Source organism: Hypanus sabinus, chromosome 2 (genome assembly GCF_030144855.1).
Source record: "Hypanus sabinus isolate sHypSab1 chromosome 2, sHypSab1.hap1, whole genome shotgun sequence".
Classification (NCBI taxonomy): domain Eukaryota; kingdom Metazoa; phylum Chordata; class Chondrichthyes; order Myliobatiformes; family Dasyatidae; genus Hypanus; species Hypanus sabinus.
This window is the reverse complement of record NC_082707.1, coordinates 45211278-45226896: the sequence shown is the minus strand read 5'-3', so window position 1 is coordinate 45226896 and position 15619 is coordinate 45211278. Positions and strand designations below refer to the sequence as shown.

General features: G+C 38.2%; 1 protein-coding gene across 8 annotated transcripts in view; it reads left to right on the top strand.

The window, feature by feature from the left end:
• Positions 1-15619, top strand: part of LOC132378379 (lisH domain-containing protein ARMC9) — a 116341-nt gene that overhangs the window by 32644 nt on the left and 68078 nt on the right. For 3 of the 8 annotated variants that reach the window (XM_059945272.1, XM_059945255.1, XM_059945263.1), the window contains exons 8-11: positions 3265-3425; positions 6024-6122; positions 10725-10763; positions 11930-11967. In XM_059945272.1, the coding sequence (XP_059801255.1) occupies positions 3265-3425; positions 6024-6122; positions 10725-10763; positions 11930-11967 (337 nt within the window). The remainder of the gene's footprint in view (positions 1-3264; positions 3426-6023; positions 6123-10724; positions 10764-11929; positions 11968-15619) is intronic. The other 5 variants (XM_059945298.1, XM_059945281.1, XM_059945305.1 and 2 more) reach the window with 3 other exon arrangements.

Sequence of the window (15619 nt, the reverse complement as noted above, 5' to 3'; positions counted from 1 at the left end):
TACCCTGTACTAGTGTAAATTTGCAGCTAATAAAATCTACAGGCATAGTGACCTGTGAGGAGATTAATGGCATATTTCAAGGAAATATAAACAGGCAGGTAGAATGGCAGATGAAATTTAATGTTGAGAAATACCAAGCATTATACTTTAGTGAGAATGGGAAAATACAATATAAATTTGAGGTCAGATATCTAAAAAGGGTAAACAAACAGAAAAACTTTTGGAAGTAAATGCATAGTTAAAAAAAAATCGGTAGAGTGAGGAAATGATCAAAAAAAATCACATGGCATCCTGTCGTGTAACCTGGCAAGACACTATCAGCAAACACTGGCCTTGAAATTAACAATCAAAATGACATAAGAAAACTGTTTCATGTGGAATGGTTGGGATTTGAGGAATCACAGTGGAGGCAGATTCAATTGTAACATTCAACAAGTGCTGAATAACTATCTTAAAGGAAAGAATTTGTAGGGTTTTTAGGGGGAGGCCTGAGAAAGGGACTGGGTACATTGCTTAGATCCAGTGTGGGTTTTTTTAAGATCAATAGCCTCCTTCCATGTTATGACTGTACTGTGTTTCAGAAAATTACCCTTGTCCACGTAGAATGCATCCTAGTTGCTGAGAGACTGGACCAAATTACAGAGGCCTTGGTAATCATCTTCCAGGATGGTGCCTAAGGACTGAAATACTTAGTATAAATGCACAAATGATAGAAGCATGCAGGATCAATTGGGAAAATCAGATTGGTAATGGATCTCAAGAGAGTGAGTTTGTTGAATGCCTGCGAGATGGCTTTTTAAATCAGTTTGTCAATGAGCCCACTTGGGGATCAGCTAAACTGGATTGGGTGTTATGTTATGAACCGGAGGTGATTAGGGAGCCTAAGGTAAAAGAACATAAGGAAGCAGTGATCACAATATGTTTGTGTTCAACTTGAAATTTGATAGGGAGAAAGTAAAGTGTGATGTAGCAGTATTTCAGTGGAGTAAGGGAAATTACGGTGGTATGAGAGAGGAGTTGGCCAAAATAAATTGGAAGCAGATGCTGGCAGGGATATCAGCAGAGCAGCAATAGCATGTGTTTCTAGGAAAAATGAGGAAGGTGCAGGACATGTGTATACCAAAAATGAAGAAATACTGAAATGTACAACAGTACAACTGTGGCTAACGAGGGAAGTCAGAGCTATTGTAAAAGCAAAAGAAAGGGCATACAACAAAGCAAAAGTTATTGGGAGGATAGAGGTTTGGGAAGTTTTTAAAAACCTACAGAGAGCAACTAAAAATTTCATGACAAGGGAAAAGATGAAATGTGAAAGCAATCTAGCAAATAATATCAAAGTAGATAGTAGAAGTTTTTTCAAGTAAGTTAAAAATAAAAGGGAAATGAGAGTGGATATAGGACTGCTAGAAAATGAGGCAGTAGAAATAATATTTAGGGGCAAGGAGACGGCTGATGAACTAAATGAGTATGTTGCGTCAGTCTTCACTGTGGAAGATACTAGCAATATGCCTGATATTTTAGTGTGTGAAGGAAGAGAAGTGGGTGTACTTACTGTTACAAGAGAGAAGGTGCTCAAAAAGCTGAAAGACCGGATGAACTACACCCTAGGGTTCTGAAAGAGGTAGTGTTAGAGATTATGGTAGCATTCGAAATAATCTTTCAAAAATCATTGGACCCTGGCATGATGCCAGAAGACTGGAAAATTGCAAATGTTACTCCACTCTTTAAGAAAGGAGAAAGGAAATTATAGACCAGGTAGCCTGGTTGGGAAGAGATTGGAGTCTATTGTTAAGGATGAGGTTATGGAGTTCTTGGTGACACAGGACAAGATAGTACAAAGTCAGTATGGTTTCCTTCAGGGAAAATCCTGCCTGACAAACTTGTTGGAATTCTTTGAGGAGATTACAAATAGGATAGATAAAGGGGATGCAGTGGATGTTGTATACTTGGACTTTCAGAATTTGACAAGGTGCCACACATGAGGCCGCTTAGCAAGTTAAGAACCCATGGTATTACAGGGAAGTTACTAACATGGTCAGAGCATTGGCTGATTGGTAGGAAACGGCAAGTGGGAATAAAATAATCCTTTTCTGGTTGGCTGTCAGTGACTACTGGTGTTCCGCAGGGGTCAATGTTAAGACCACTTCTTTTTATGCTGTATGTAAATGATTTATATGATGGAATAGATGGCTTTGTTGCAAAGTTTGCAGATGATACAGAGATTGGTGGAGGGGCAGGTAGTGTTGAGGAAACAAATAGGTTGCAGAAGGACTTAGAAAGATTAGGAGAATGGGCAAGAAAGTGGCAAATCAAATACACTTGGAAAATGCATGGTCATGTATTTTCATATTAGAAACAAATGTGTGGACTATTTTTTAAACGGGGAGGAAATCCAAAAATCTGAGATGCAAAGGGACTTGGGAATCCTTGTGCAGAACACCCTGAAGGTTAACTGTCAGGTTGAGTCGGTGGTGAGGAAGGCAAATGCCATGTTCGCATTCATTTCAAGAGGTCTAGAATACAAAAGCATGGATGTGATGCTGAGGCTTTATAAGGCACTGGTGAGGTCTCACCTTGAGTAATGTGAATAGTTTTGGGCCCCTCATCTTAGAAAAGATGTGCTGGCATTGGAGAGAGTCCAGAGGAGGTTAACAAGGATGATTCCAGGAATGAAAGGGTTATCATACAAGGAACGTTTGATGGCTGTGGTTCTGTACTCGCTTGAATTCAGAAGGATGTTGGGAGGATCTCATTGAAACCTTTCAAATGTTGAAAGGCCCAGACAGAGTAGATGTGGAAAGGATGTTTCTTATAGTGGGAGAGTCTGGGACAAGAGGGCACAGCCTCAGGATGGAGGGACACCCTTTCAAAACAGATGTGGAGAAATTTCTTTAACCAAAGGGTGGTGAATTTATGGAATTTGTTGACACATGCAACTTTGGAGGCCAAGTCGTTGGGTGTACTTAAGGCAGAGATTGATAGGTTCTTGATTGATCATGGCATCAGAGGTAATGGGGAGAAGACCAGAAACTGGGGTTGAGGAAGAGATTTAAAAAAAAGGATCAGCCATGATGGAATGGCGGAGCAGACTCGATGGGCCATATGGCCTAATTCTGCTCCTATGTCTTATAGTCTTATATTGACTGAAGCAAGTTCAATGTTTGGACTTGGAGCAGCTTTTTATTGAAAATGTCTGCATGAAAAGAATTCATTTCATTTATAAACAAGAACTGATTAAAAATAATTCTGTTGACATTACAATAGCAGAATTGGTGCATCAACTCCAGCAACAGTTAACAGAGACCCAGCAGAAAGCAGCAACATACATGAAAAGATACAACAAGTTACAAGCGGATTACCATAACCTGATTGGAGTCACTGCAGAACTAGTTGATTCCTTAGAAGCTACAGTAAATGGGAAAATGGTGAGATGTTTATCAATTAATTGGTTGATACTTTTGATGTATCATTTTGTGATTGCAAAAATATTTTAAAATTTGAACAACAGTGCTCTAAAAATATCAGTGAATAATCTGTGGTGTATGATTTTTATGATCTTGCTCAAAGTGTCTCATGTATGTAATTGATTTTTATGTGAATAGTTCATACAAAATTTATTTTAATGTAAATTCAGCAGTAACCTTTCAGTTCACATAACAAGAGTGTTTTGGTCATTAAGTGCCATCTAACTATCTCTCAATTACATATTCCCATAAAACTTGACACCTCTTCATTCTAGAAAGGTATATTCTCCTTACTTACATTAAGTGATATATCCTCCATAATGTTGTGTGGTTGAGAATCTCTTGGGTTTATCATTCTCTGAGTGTAGAAATTTTTCTTCATCTCTGTCCTTAGACTTAACCACAAAGAGATTCTCCTGAGGCTGAAAACTCAGAGTAACACGCAAAAATTGCTGGAGGAACTGCAGGTCAGGCCCATCTATGGAAAGGAAATAAAGTCAATATTTTGGAGTGAAACCCTTTATCAGGACTAGAAAGGAGAGAGGAAGAAGCCAGAGTAAGAAGTGGGGGGGGAGGGGGGGAGAAGCAGTACATGCTAGAAGGTGATAGGTGAAGCCAAATAGGGGGAAGGGGGAATGAAGTGAGCAGTTGGGAGGTGATAGGAAGAAAAAGTAAAGGACTGAATGAGAAGGAATCTGATGAGAGAGGAAAGTGCACCTTGGGAGAAAGGGAAGGAGATGGGGCATCAGAGGAAGGTGATAAGCAGATGAGGAAAAGAGGTAAAAGGGGGACTAGGTTGGGGAATTGAAGAAGAGGGAAGGGGAAGAGAAGCTAATGTTCATGCCATCATGTTGGAGGCTACTCAGATGGAATATGAGATGTTGTTCCTCCAACCTAGAGAGTCACCTCATCATGGCAATAGAGAAGGCCATGGACTGGCATGTTGGAAGGGGAATGGAATTGAATTTAAATTGGTTGGCCACCAGGAAATCCTGTTTGTTGTGGACAAAGTAAAGGCACTTGACAAAGTAGTCCCCCAATCTACATCGGGTCTCTCCGATGTAGAGGAGGCCACAAGGGGATGATACAGTAGATGACTCTGATTGGCTCAGAGATGAAGTGTTCCCTCACCTTGACAGGCTGTTTGGGGCCCTGACTGGTGGCAGGCAAGGAGATGAATGAATATATGCAGTAGCTCTTCTGCTTGCTTAGATAAATGCCAGGAGGGGATATGGACAAGGGAATCATGGAGATAGCTGTCCCTGTGGAAGCAGGGAGTTGGGGGGAGGTCAATCAAGGTGTGGTAGGATTCTATTGAAGATGGTGAGTTGTGGAGAATGATGTGTTTGATGTGCAATCTCATGGGTTATCGCTGAAGACAAGGAATTCCATCTCTGTTAAAGGCGACACGCAAATGTCTAGAAAGTGGAGGAGATGTGGGTGAGGGATTATCTCAAGACTGTGACATCAAGTTCTAGGATCCCCCAGCCAGCAGAGGACATTTTATCCTCATCCAGTCTGTCCAGTACTATCAGAATTTTGAACATTAAAATGAAATCCTCATTCTTCTAAACTCCAGTGAATTCAAGCCGAATCTAACTGATTTCTTCTCGTATGACTGTCTTGCCATTCCCAAGACTCAATCAGGTAAACCTTCACTCCAATTGCATCAAAGTTTCCTTAGGTAGGAAGGCCAACACAATATACAATGCTCCTGGTATGATCTCTATAATGATAGAGAATTATCCTTCTCCCTGTGTTCAAAACATCCTGCAACTAAGGCCAATAAACTATTTGCCTTTATAATTGCAAGCTGCACCTCTACTGTTTGCTTTCACGTACTTGTGTATGAAGATGCCCAGGTGCCTTTGTACATCATATTTTCCCAATTCTACTGCCAATTTAAATATTACTGACATACTGTAGATAATTTCACTTCAAATCTCCCATGGATCATTCAATATTATTGCTTAGGTGCAGCCATGAATTAGGAAGTAAATGGTCAAATTAGAAGTGTAGTTTTACTTTGATAGTGAATTCAAAACAAAAAGGATTTGAGTATCATTAAAAATGTAAGAATCATTTGCTAGGTATTTGCTGCTATTTAATTCTTGACTGCCAAAATGTATACAAAAATGCATAAGAGTAACTAGCAAAGCCATCTATTTAATATTTATATTAAAATTGTTAATTTATGTTCTCATTGAAAGTTTGGTTGCAATAGAATGCCCCAATGATCGATTTTAACTATGTTTATGAATAAAATGTCACTTTTAGACATTTGGGGATAACTTTTAAAATCTTTAGAAGGAAGTATTTTAAAAGGAATTCAAGATAGTCATAAGGACTAGTTATCTCTTGAAGCAAACATGTCAGTGCTGAAGGCAAATCAGTTTAGTTAATGTTATACGTCATAACACTTGACCTAATAGCAAACAACTACGCCTGACTTCTTAGCTGAGGCATCCTTTGATCTACATTGAACATGCAAAAAAGGTAAAAGCAGTGAGAAAACAGAACAGCACTTAACATATTTACATTTCTGTTTCTTGTTCATAGATCACCCCAGAGTACCTTCAGAGTGTATGTGTTCGATTGTTCAGCAAACAAATGAGACAAAACATGGCCCAAAGTATTGACTTCACAAGGCCAGGCACAGTGAGTACAAAACATTGAAATTTTTTTTCCTAATCTAGTGAAATAATTCTGAAATATTCCTGAATTGTGAGTAATTATATGTAATTATTCTGCTTGTTTTCAAATACTGGGTTCATTTTGTAAAGTCCTACAGCACGGAAACAGACCCTTCATTCCTGCTTGTCCTTGTGAACATTGTTGCCCAGTGAACTAGTCCCATCTCCCTGTGTTTGGTCCATGATCCTCTAAGCCTCTACTATCGATTTACTTATCTAGATGATTTTTAAATGATGCCTTCCTCCACCACTGTTTCTGGCAATTCAGTCCACATTACCCTTTGCATGGAGAAACTGCCCCTGATGTCCTTTTCGAATCTCTCACCTCTGATCTTAAACATATGCTGGGTTTTTTTCACCACTCTCTCTTTGGGGAGAGAAAACCTTGCTTTTGCCCTGTCTATTGCCTCTCATAATCTTGTACACCTCTATCAGGTCACCCTTAATCTCCTAAATTCCATGGAATAAAGTCCTAGTATATGCAACCACTCCTTGTAACTCCTTGTAACTCAGGCAACATCCTGTGGTCTTTCTGGTTCACTAGCATCTTTCTTGTTATAAGGTGACAAAACCTGTACATGGTACTCCAATGTGTGTTCTTGTATAACTGCAAAGTAGCTTCCAAACTCCTATACTCAGTGCTCTGACTGATGAAGGCCAGCATGTCAAATGCTTTCTTCACCACCCTATCTATTTGTGATGTGACAACTGTGCATTGACATTCTTAGGTCATCTGTTACACAGTGTTTCCTGGGGCCCTATCATCTACTATGCTGTACCTTGATTTGAGCTCTCAAAATTCAATACCTTACATTTATCTGAATTGAAAGCCATTTGCCAATCCTCAGCCCACACACCAAGCTGATCAAGATTCCCCTCTAATTTTTCATAACCTTTTGCACTGTCTACAACGCCACATGTTTAATTTATGAATGTGAGCATCTAGGAGTTTTGCATCACAACTGATGCTAAGAACAGATCAGAGACTGGATATTATCAGCTGTCTCTTTGTACTCCTCTTATCAGTTGAATTATCTTTAATGAAATTCAAATATTAGATTATATTAGATTACAGTAGGATGTCAGGAGGATGATATGAGAATGAAGAGTGACTTGGACAGGTTGGGTGAGTGGGCAAATGTATGGCAGATGCAGTTTAATGTGGATAAATGTGAGGTTATCTACTTTGGTGGCAAGAACAGGAAGGCAGATTACTATCTAAATGGAGTCAAGTTAGGAAAAGGGAAGTACAACGAGATCTAAGTGTTCTTGTACATCAGTCAATGAAAGCAAGCATGCAGGTACAGCAGGCAGTGAAGAAAGCTAATGGCATGCTGGCCTTTATAATAAGAGGAATTGAGTATAGGAGTAAAGAGGTCCTTCTGCAGCTGTACAGGGCCCTGGTGAGACCCCACCTGGAGTACTGTGTACAGTTTTGGCCTCCAGATTTGAGGAAGGACATTCTTGCTATTGAGGGAGTGCAGCGTAGGTTCACAAGGTTAATTCCCGGAATGGCAGGACTATCATATGTTGAAAGATTGGAGCGACTGGGCTTGTATACGCTGGAATTTAGAAGGATGAGAAGGGGATCTGATTGAAACATATAAGATTATTAAGGGACTGGACACACTGGAGGCAGGAAGCATGTTCCCGCTGATGGGTGAGTCCAGAACTAGAGGCCACAGAATAAGAATAAGGGGTAGGCCATTTGGAACAGAGATGCGGAAAAACTTTTTCACCCAGAGAGTGGTGGATATGTGGAATGCTCTGCCCGAGAAGGCAGTGGAGGCCAAGTCTCTGGATGCATTCAAGAGAGAGTTAGATAGAGCTCTTATAGATAGTGGGGTCAAGGGAGATGAGGAGAGGGCAGGAACGGGGTACTGATTGTGTATGATCAGCTATGATCACAGTGAATGGTGGTGCTGGCTAGAAGAGTCAAATGGCCTACTCCTGCGCCTACTGTCTATTGCCTATAATAGGTAGCCATTATCACTTGTGATCAAAAAATAATTTATACCTCAATTGTCTCTGTTACTAAACCAGCAATTAAATAACAGTCCAATTGAACTAGTAAATCATAGAATATGGTTAAGTCGCATCATAATAACTTGTTTGTTTTTTAATTTTTCAATATAAGTCTGTTACTAGTAACAATGATCATGAAGGTGTTTGACTATAATTAACAACTAACTAATTATTATCAACAATTATTAATGATTAATAATAATTATTAATCATTAATAATTATAATTAATTAAAACAGTTCATTCATGTACTGCAGGAAAAGAAAGGCTGATGGCACTTAACTATGGCACATGTGAAGTTTTGCATTTTGGGAAGGTAAACCAGGACAGAATTTGCACAACTATTTGTCAGAGCCCGGGGGATTGCTATAGTACAGGGAGACCAAGAGTACAAATACAGAGTTCCCTGAAAACAGTGACACAAGTAGACAGAATAGTGAAGAAAATATATGGCAAGCTTGAATTCATCAGTTGGAACATCATGTTACACCTGTGCATGATGTTGCTGTGACTGCATGTGGAATATTGTGTGCTGTTCTGCTCACCAAGCTACAGGAAGGATGTAATGTCGACTGGACAGATTGAGATAAGACTGGATAGGCTGAGATTGTTTTTGCTGCATAATAAATCAGGAAGAGTGTAAGTAAAGTGAATGATCACAGTCTTTTTCACAAGATAGGTGAGCTTAAAGCTAGAGGGCATAGGTTTAAAGTGAAAGAGGGAAGATTCAAAACTTAAAATGGTGTTGGATATAAGGAACAATCTCTCAGGATGTAGTAGTGGAAGAATAATTAGAACACTTAAAATACATTTAGATGTCTACATTGATCAGAGAAAGTTTAGAGGGTTAAGGGCAAAACATAGGACTAGCTTTGGTAGGCATCTTGCTTGTCAAAGACAGATTGGGCCAAAGGACATGTTTCCATGCTGTATGACCCTACAGGGTAATTTGATGTCCATATTTGTTTCTACCTATGTGTTATTGGTCACCATATACCCTCTAACACCTTTTAGATAAACTATGTAATCAATAGTTAAAGAAAATTTACTAGCTCTAGAGGGGAAGTATGCATGAGGAATAATTTTTCCTGCAAAATCTGTATCATGTCAATAAATTAAAAACAAAACAAACAAAATATAAGTCTTAAAAAGGTACTTTATCCCTGGTTCTTTATGTCAGGGACATCTAATATTAGATCACCTGAAATATATCAGGAAGTCTGTGATATATGAGGAAATTGTCTCATGAATAATTAAATCAAGAGTAGTGTTTTCAGGTTTTCCTATTTTTCCCTATTTAACCCTATTTTGTTAATATGTGGAAATAATGACTCAATCCCCTGGCATTCCAATGCCATTCAAGTTGTTAGTTTGATGCAACCACCCCCTCCACCAAGACTATAAACATGCATACCTGCCTTAATGAAAGTAAGTGTGCTTCTGAGCATAGTCTGTGGCACTATGCCATGTAATGTAGGTAAAATAGTGATTTCCCTTGAAGATTTTCAGCAAAGTACCGGGGCTAGAAGTGGTAGCCATGAAACTTGTCCACTTTCTGTTGGTCAACCTTCTAAGCTATGTTCACCCTCTAAGCGAAAACTACGTGTCTGTTAAGTTTGATTTATCCATTACTTTTGTAGTGACTGACTGTGCTGTTACTAGCTAAGCATTGTCATTAAAAAAACTAGTTCCTATCCCAGATTCATTGACTTGGCTCATTCACATCTCTGTAACTCCTGAATTTAATTCTGCATTATTCACACCATGTCTTCAGTATCCAAAACCATAAGCTCCAGAATTTCTTTTCTAAATCTTTCTTCCTCTTTATACCTCTTATTTAAAGACATCAATTGAAAATAAACATTTCATACAAACTGCTGGAGGAACTCAGCAAGTGAGGCAATTGAAACATCTGCATAGAGCTATTGTCTTGGTTATTTTACCCAGTTTTTACCCAGTTTTACCTTCCAGTTTGGCCTGGCATCAGATTTTGATTGATGGTGCTTCTGCAAAGTACTTTGGTATGTTATAGGTGCAAGATTAATTTTCTTGTTCATATAAAGCAATTGTATGTTAACAAAGGATCTCATTGTATAGTTTTACCTTTAGTCTCTCTTTTACAAATTTTATTTTCTATTTGTCAGATGTCATAATAGCTATTATGATGTTATTTACTGTGAATTTACTATCAAATCTTATATTTGTTGCCTTAGTTATCTTGATGGCAGATTAAATATCAATAACATTTACATTTGTTATATTGGACTTTTTAATATATTGAATATTTAAAAATTTGCTTTCAACTATATATGTAATTACAGTTTTAATGATTTTGTTTGCATTTAAACTTCATCCATTTGCTCTCAACATTTTCACGTATAGCTTTTCAGTTTAATCATATCCTGTGGTTGGTGGAAGCTAAAGGGCTACATCTACATGTTTTATTTGGTTTAATATATTAATAGCATTTAAAGGTTATTTTTCAGATTTTCTAACTTATGTGAATGTTTTCTATTTGTTGTCTGATTATCTATCCAAAAAAGGATGTTTACATTAAGAGTCCTTGTAACAGTGAAGGATCTGTGAGTTTCTAAATTTCTTTCTAGACTTCAGAGTATCTGTTCCTGTTCTATCTTTTTTTAATTTCTATCTAATTATATGTTTTTTTGCCATGTACACAGTATATTATAAATATAAAGTTGAAATAATTACGTACTGCCCTCCAGGTGTTCTGAGAAGCTTAACTAAAATTAAGCAGGATCTAATTAAAATAATCAATAGATCTTAGGAACTCAAATTTTAACGTGATTGTCAGAAAATGTGGCTGAAAGTAACAATGGATTACAACAGTTAACTAATGAATGGCCATTCAGTTTCTTATTCCTGTTGCAATACTGTAAGTGAAAAAGTAGTGTCATTATCTTGTTTAATTTTTCCTAAATCTAGAAACACCAAATGAAATTAAGTCATACTCTAGGTTCATTAGTACTGATTGGGCTAAATGGTTGACAAAATGCAGGTTTTGGTTTGGATTTGTTGAATAAGGAACTTTTAATGGATTATTATTTTTGAGTTCTGCATTGGCAGAAGCAAGTTTGCATTTGTTTAATACTTAGTGAAAGTCCCCACTCTTCAGTAATGTTGTTAATGACACCTAGTAGCAGTGATCTTTAAAACAGATTCCTCTATAATTACAAACCATTGGAAGTCTTACTAATTAAAATTAAATCGATATACTTGTTAGAATTAACTTGGACCATATGCAGCACGATAGGGTTTTTGTAGGGAATTTATTCAATTTTTCTATCTGCATATGTGAAGAGGAAAACATTTAATTCAGAGTTAATTTCAGGCAAGTTTTATATGGCAGTCCATCTCCCTCACAAATTCTTACACTTAAGAATATTTTCTGTTAATTCCTTTGATGAAACTATTTGGCCTGTATTTCTTAACTTAACATGATTTTATGCTGGTGTGCTAATTTTCTTGAGCTACTTACAAACAATATATAGCATGAAGCTTTGGATATGCCTTATCTTGCTCGTCATTAAGTGCAATGCATGTAATCTGTATGAAAAAATGTTTGGGTTCACTAATGAAATGCCAAAATTACCATTATTCATAAAGCTCTTGCATTTGGGTATTGGCTGATAATTTTTCCAAGTTCATCCTATAATACTGCATGTATCAATTGATTCAATTATAATTAAACCAATCTATTTTAACAATTCAATTTCTTTAAAAACAGGCATCATCAATGCTGAGGGCATCCATAGTTCCTACTATGTAAGTCACTGCTTAATGGAAAAGTTCAAATTGAATTTGTACTACTGCATGAACTGTGGTGCTATTTTTATTTCTCACAGATTCCATATATGGTTTTAATGTTTATTACAATACTCTTTCCTTGCTCATCCATTGCTGTAAAACAAGTCTGATTCAGTTATTTGAAACTAAAATATATGGGTGTCTTGGGAGTTTAGCAGTTAGTGCAACATTATTATAGTTCTGGGAGTCAAAATTTAATTCTGGCGCATCAGTAAGGAGTTTGTATGTTCACCTTGTGACCATGTGGGTTTGTTCTGAGAGTTCTGGTTTCCTCCCACAGTCCAAAGATACCGGTTATTAGGTAAATTGGTCATGTTAAATTGTTCTGAGATTAGGCTAGGGTTAAATATGCAGGTTGCTGGGTGGTGCAGCTCATTGAGCCAGAAGGGCTTGTTCCATGCTGCATCTCTAAATAAGTAAATAAATAGACCTCTAGGGTGTACAATTTGAAATATATTTATCTATCTCATTTTAGAATTAACAAGATGCAAATTTTTCTGCTCGCTTAAGACTGAGATAGGACTCTGCTATTTCCGATTATTGCTTGTTTTACAATTTGCTTAAGGGTAATAAGCAGCATTAACTTAAGAATATTACTTATTTTCTTTTAGACCTTGAGATGTAAGAGCAGAATTAGGTCATTTGGCCCATCGAGTCTGCTCTGCCAATTAAACATGTTTGATCCAATTTTCCTCTCAGCCCCAAACTCCTCCCTTCTTCCTGTATCCCTTCATACCCTGACCAATCAAGAATCATCAACCTCTGCTTTAAGTATACATAAAGACTTGGCCTCCTTAGCTGCCTGTGGCAAAAAAATTCCACAGATTTGTCACACTCTGGCCAGAGAAATTCCTCCTCATTTCCTTTCTAAAAGATGTCCCTCTGTTCGGAGGCTGTCGGCTTTGGTCTTAGACTCTCCCACCATAGGAAACATCCTCTCCGCATCCACTCTGTTAAGGCCATTCACCATTCGATAGCTTTCAATGAGGTCACCCCTCATTCTTCTGAATTCTAGTGAATATAGGCCCAGAGCCATCAAACGCTCTGCATGTGGCAAGCCAATCAATCTTGGAATCATTTTTGTGAACCTCCTTTGAACCCTCTCCAGTTTCAGCGCATCCTTTAGTAGATAAGGGGTCCAAAACTGCTTACAGTACTCCAAGTGAAGACTCACCAGTGCTTTATAAAGTCTCAACATTACATCCTTAATTTTATATTCTAGTCCTCTTGAAATGAATGCTAACATCGCATTTGGCTTCCTCACCACAGACTCAGCCTGCAAATTAGCCTTCAGGAAATCCTGCACAGGGACTCCCAAGTCCCATTGCACCTGAGTTTTTTGTAATTTTTCTCCATTTAGAAAATAATCAGCCCTTTCATTTCTTCAAAGTGCATGACCATGCAGTTCTTGACACTATTCCATCAGCCACTTCTTTGCCCATTCTCCTGATCTAAGTCCTTCTGTAGTCTCTCTGCTTCCTCAACATTACCTGCCCCTCCACCTATCTTCATGTTATCGGCAAACTTTGCAACAACACCATCAAGCAAATCATTGAAACATAACATAAAAAAAAATGGTCTCAACATAGACCCCTGTGGAATGCTAGAAAAGGATCTTTCTATTCCCACTCTTTGCCTCCTGCCAATCAGCCAATGCTTTATCCATGCTAGAATCTTTCCTGTAATATCATGGGCTCATAAGCAGCCTCGTGTGGCACCTTGTCAAAGGCCTTCTGAAAATCCAAGTACACAACATCAACCGATACTCCTTTGTCTATCCTGCTTGTTATTTCTTCAAAGAATTTCAACAGATTTGTCAGGTATGATTTTTGCTAGCTGACTACGAACTATTTAATCATGTTGCTCTAAGTACCCTGAGACCTCATCCTTAATAAACAACTCCAACATCTTCCCAACCACTGAGATCAAACTAACTGGCCTATTGTTTCCTTTCTTCTGCCTCTCTCCCTGGGATTTTCCAGTCTTCTGGAACCATTCCAGAATCTAATGATTCTTGAAAGATTATAACTAATGCCCCCATGGTCTCTTCAGCCACCTCTTTCAGTCCAAGTGACTTATCTACCTTCAGACTTTTCAGTCTTACTGAACTTACTCTCTAGTTATGGTAACTTCACACACACACACTTCAAAATCCTGGAACTTGCACCATTTGCTAATGTCTTCCACAGTGAAAACTGACACAAAATACTTAATCAGTTCATCCACCATTTCATTGTCTCCCATTACTATTTCTCCAGCATTGTTTCCCAATGGTCTGATATCCACTTTCATCTTTCTTATACACTTTATGTATCTGAAGAAATTTTTGGTATCCCCTTTAATATTATTGGCTCACTTACTTTCATATTTCATCTTTACCTTACTGACTTTTTAGTTGCCTTCTGTTGGTGTTTAAAAGCTTCCCAATCCTCTAACTTCCCACTAATTTTTGCTCTATTATATGCCTTCTCTTTGGCTTTTGCATTGCCTTTGACTTCTCTTGTTAGCCACGGTTATGTAATCTTGCCTTTATAATACTCCTTCCTCTTTGAGATGAACATATCTTGCGCCTTCTGAATTGCTTCCAGAAATTCCAGCCATTGCTGCTCTGCTGTCATCCTTGCCAGTGTTCTTTTCCAATTATTTCTGGTCAACTCCTCTCTCATGCCTCTGTAATTCCCTTTACACTGTAATACTGACTTTAACTTTTACTTCTCAAATTTCAGGGTGAATTTGATCATATTATGATCACTTGCCCCTCAGGGTCCTTTTATCTTAAGCTCTCGAATCAATTCTGGTTCATTGCACAACACCCAATTCAGAATAGCTGATCCTCTAGTGGGCTCAACCATGAGCTGCTCTAAATAGACATCTTGTAGGCGCTCAAGAAATTCCCCCTCCTCGAATCCAGCACTAACCTGATTTTTCCAATCTACCTCCATGTTGAAGTCCCCATGACTGTTGTGATGCGTAAGTCACATCCTCACTACTGTTTGGGGATTTGTATACAATTCCCAGTAGGGTAATCTTATCCTTGTAGTTCCTTAGCTCTATCCATAATCCAGATGCAAGCTATCCCTTCTAGAAGAGAGCCCAATGATTCTGCCCTCCCTCTACCCACTCTCGTTCTCGCCCACAGAACTTCCTGTCTGTTCTCCCTAACTAACTTACCCACAGAACTTCCTGTCCATTCCCTTGTCACCACAGTGTGCCTCTTCTCCCTCCTTTCCTTCTGAGTTACAGAGGCAGACTTGCCTCGACCACTGTGACTTTCCTCCATTAAGTCATTCTCTCCCCCCCTCCCCACTCTATTGGTGTCTAAAGTGGTATATCTGTTGTTGAGAGGGATGACCTCTGCACTGGCTCCTTAAGCCTTTTCTTCTTCCTGACTGTCGCCCAGTTTTTTGTGTTCTGGGTGTAACTACCTCAATATGTCCTATCAGAATCAGGTTTATTATCATTGGCATCTGTGGTGAAATTTGTTAACTCAGCAGCAGCAGGGTGTGTGTGTGTGTGTGTGTGTGTGTGTAATACATAATGTAGAAAAAAAGCAATATAATAATAAATAAATAAATCAATTACAGTATACATTTATTGAATAGATTAAAAA